Source organism: Tachypleus tridentatus, chromosome 10, assembly GCF_004210375.1.
Source record: "Tachypleus tridentatus isolate NWPU-2018 chromosome 10, ASM421037v1, whole genome shotgun sequence".
In the NCBI taxonomy this organism is placed as follows: Eukaryota; Metazoa; Arthropoda; class Merostomata; order Xiphosura; family Limulidae; genus Tachypleus; species Tachypleus tridentatus.
This window is the reverse complement of record NC_134834.1, coordinates 71604589-71607279: the sequence shown is the minus strand read 5'-3', so window position 1 is coordinate 71607279 and position 2691 is coordinate 71604589. Positions and strand designations below refer to the sequence as shown.

At 35.2% G+C, this 2691-nt stretch overlaps 1 protein-coding gene across 1 annotated transcript; it reads right to left on the bottom strand.

Moving 5' to 3' along the window:
- Positions 1-320: 320 nt before the first annotated feature.
- LOC143228113 (uncharacterized) lies at positions 321-2162 on the bottom strand. The gene has a single exon (XM_076459438.1). It carries the CDS (start codon positions 1944-1946, stop codon positions 1149-1151), a length of 798 nt encoding a protein of 265 aa, XP_076315553.1. The 5' UTR covers positions 1947-2162; the 3' UTR covers positions 321-1148.
- Positions 2163-2691: the final 529 nt, after the last annotated feature.

Below are 2691 nucleotides of genomic sequence, written 5' to 3'. Positions count from 1 at the left end.
TGTACTTGAAAAAACAACAACAAATTCAGAGTCATTCTACGAGCCGCTATGCCGCGGCTGAAAAATATTTATTTTCTTTTCACCACTGCAAGCTGTTGTTTAAAGTGAATATTAAGTTTTAAATAGTATAAATCACTGGATTATTTGTTACATTTCTATATAGAAATATAGAAATATATTCTATATATATTATATATATTATATATATAAGAAAGAGTAACACAATTTTCATATTATTGTAGTTTATTGTGAAAACGCTTTTGACATACACTTATACATGAACATTTTAAAAATTATTTATAAAAATAAAAATTCTGTATTTACACATTATTACAATGCTTACGTAGTTTAAAAACAAAATCACACCATAAAACTGCATACTGAATCAGCTGGTAAAGATCTTTTATAATGTTTTTGGCTTTACTAATTCCATCATGTACTTGGAACACAAGTACAGACAAGTGATCACCAACAAACGAACTACAAACTAGGTAGATTTTCAGCACCTTTTCTTAAGGACAGAGTAAGTTCTAATGACCATAGGAAGAAGACATTTTTAGGGAACAAGACCAGACTATATTTCCCACAAACTCTACCGGCAACACTTCGACATTAAGTACTCACCAGCCCCATTATTGTGAAAACGGAAGTTGGGGTTGTCAAGCTGGAAGGAAGGGGAGGAAATGTATGGTTAAAAATTATCTAGTTAACGTTTTTATCGCATGTTCAGTTGACTCAAAACGAAAACACTAGGTGTGTGGGTTGTTAAAAACCGATAGATTATACATTATCACACCTAAGAGGAACTATCACATTGTCTTCTCCGCGCCATGATATTAAAAACTAACATGCTATAAATAAACCCTGTTGATTTGACGTAGAAAATAAAAATAACTTTGTCTCTTTTTTTTTGGGGGGGGGAGAGGGTTCTATTTACTAGATAATGCGATACGTTTACATGTTCTACCAGCTTTATTTTAGAATTTTTTATATAAATATTTATAAGTGCATAATTATGAAACCTGCTTGTAGAATAGAAAACGTTTAATTTACATAGAAATCTGGGGTGTTACAAGTCTTCTTGGTCATTGAGTATAAATCACACCAGTGTTTTACTTCCAAGATTACAGTTACAGTTTCTCAACTCTCTACAAACTTTCATAAGGACAACTGCTGTCGGTGCCCGAGCTGCTACAATCTGACAAGTCCGTGGAGCCGTAAGCCATCAATCCGGAAAAATAACAGTCACCTAGAGAAGAAATCCAGGCTGATGTGGTGGGCACAGTAGCCGGAGAGTTACAACATGTGGCCGGGGAAGACACTGAAGCAGAAGGGAGGTAAAACGCTGCCTGAGTGTCCGAAGTAGGCGATGATTTATCTGGGGTGTCACGTTCGCTATTGTCCAACATTTTTACTGTCTCCGAAAGTGCCCAAATATAGTTATGAGCAAAGCGAAGGGTTTCTATCTTAGTCAATTTCGTGTCGTCTGGAAAAGTAGGTAGAACTCGCCGCAGTCTGTCTAGAGCGTGGTTCAGATTGTGCATGCGGTTTCTCTCCCTGTCATTGGCTTTCACTCGTCGTGTTCTCTTGATCATCTGTATTCGCTCGGGACTCCGTGCGCGAACTCTAGTCTTGCTGTAACGTTTCCTTTTAGTTGGTGGTTTGGAAGACGAGTCTCGCGGAAGTTTGTCACTTTCACCTTTTTCGTCAGCTTGCTCGTCTACAATCGTTTTACTTTTCTTGTTTCTTTGACGAGTGAGATGATCACTACAGAAGTTACTCTCAACACCAGGATCAGGACCAGACGTCCAAGTGAGGTCGAAGACATTTCTTTGACCAGAGTCTAAAGAAGAACCAGTCGATAACACACTGGATACATCGGGTGTAGCTACCATAGGAAGCATGCAGCTGAAACCACTTACCGAGTGAAATGTAGGTGTTGACATAATACCCAAAACTCTGTACTCATCCAAGTTTCTCTGTTTTTGCGTGTATTTACCACATAACACTAGAAAAAGAAAGAATGAAACTCAATGAAAATCCGCCTATGAAAATAGTTCCATAACATTTATTGTTATATAATGATATTTCAAACACTTAAAAATAATGGAAATATAATCAGCCTCTATTTAAAAAGTGTCAATTGACCGACATATATTCAGTATCTATTGGTTACTAGTGAGTTATACAAGTTTCCAGTGATTTCCTTTCAACATATCAAAACCAATGCACACATTAAAATAATAATATCGTTTTAATAGAAAAATCAACCATGTTTATTAACACTATTATGACAAAACTATTGCGACAAACTTGTTCTACTTTAAAATTGTAAGGCCGTCGAGACTGTTTTAGCACATTGTTTTTCATCATAATTCAACTGTCTAATCCATACTAACTTTCAGAGGTTTGAGTACGTAAGTTTCACGCTATCAAATGAAAATCATAGAACATTTGAATTTTCTTTAATTTATACAGAACAGATCCAGAATTCACTTTTTTTTTCCTTTTAATTCACCACACAGTAACCTAGGTTAATTTAGATGTGTAGATAATATTATGGCAATCGTCTAATTTATTATTTGATATTATACAGTGGAGCAAACGTATAATTATTATACATACATATGTATATATGTGTGTGTGTGTGTTAAATTTTGTTTTGTTTCTCACCAGAGGTAAAATCGAAAA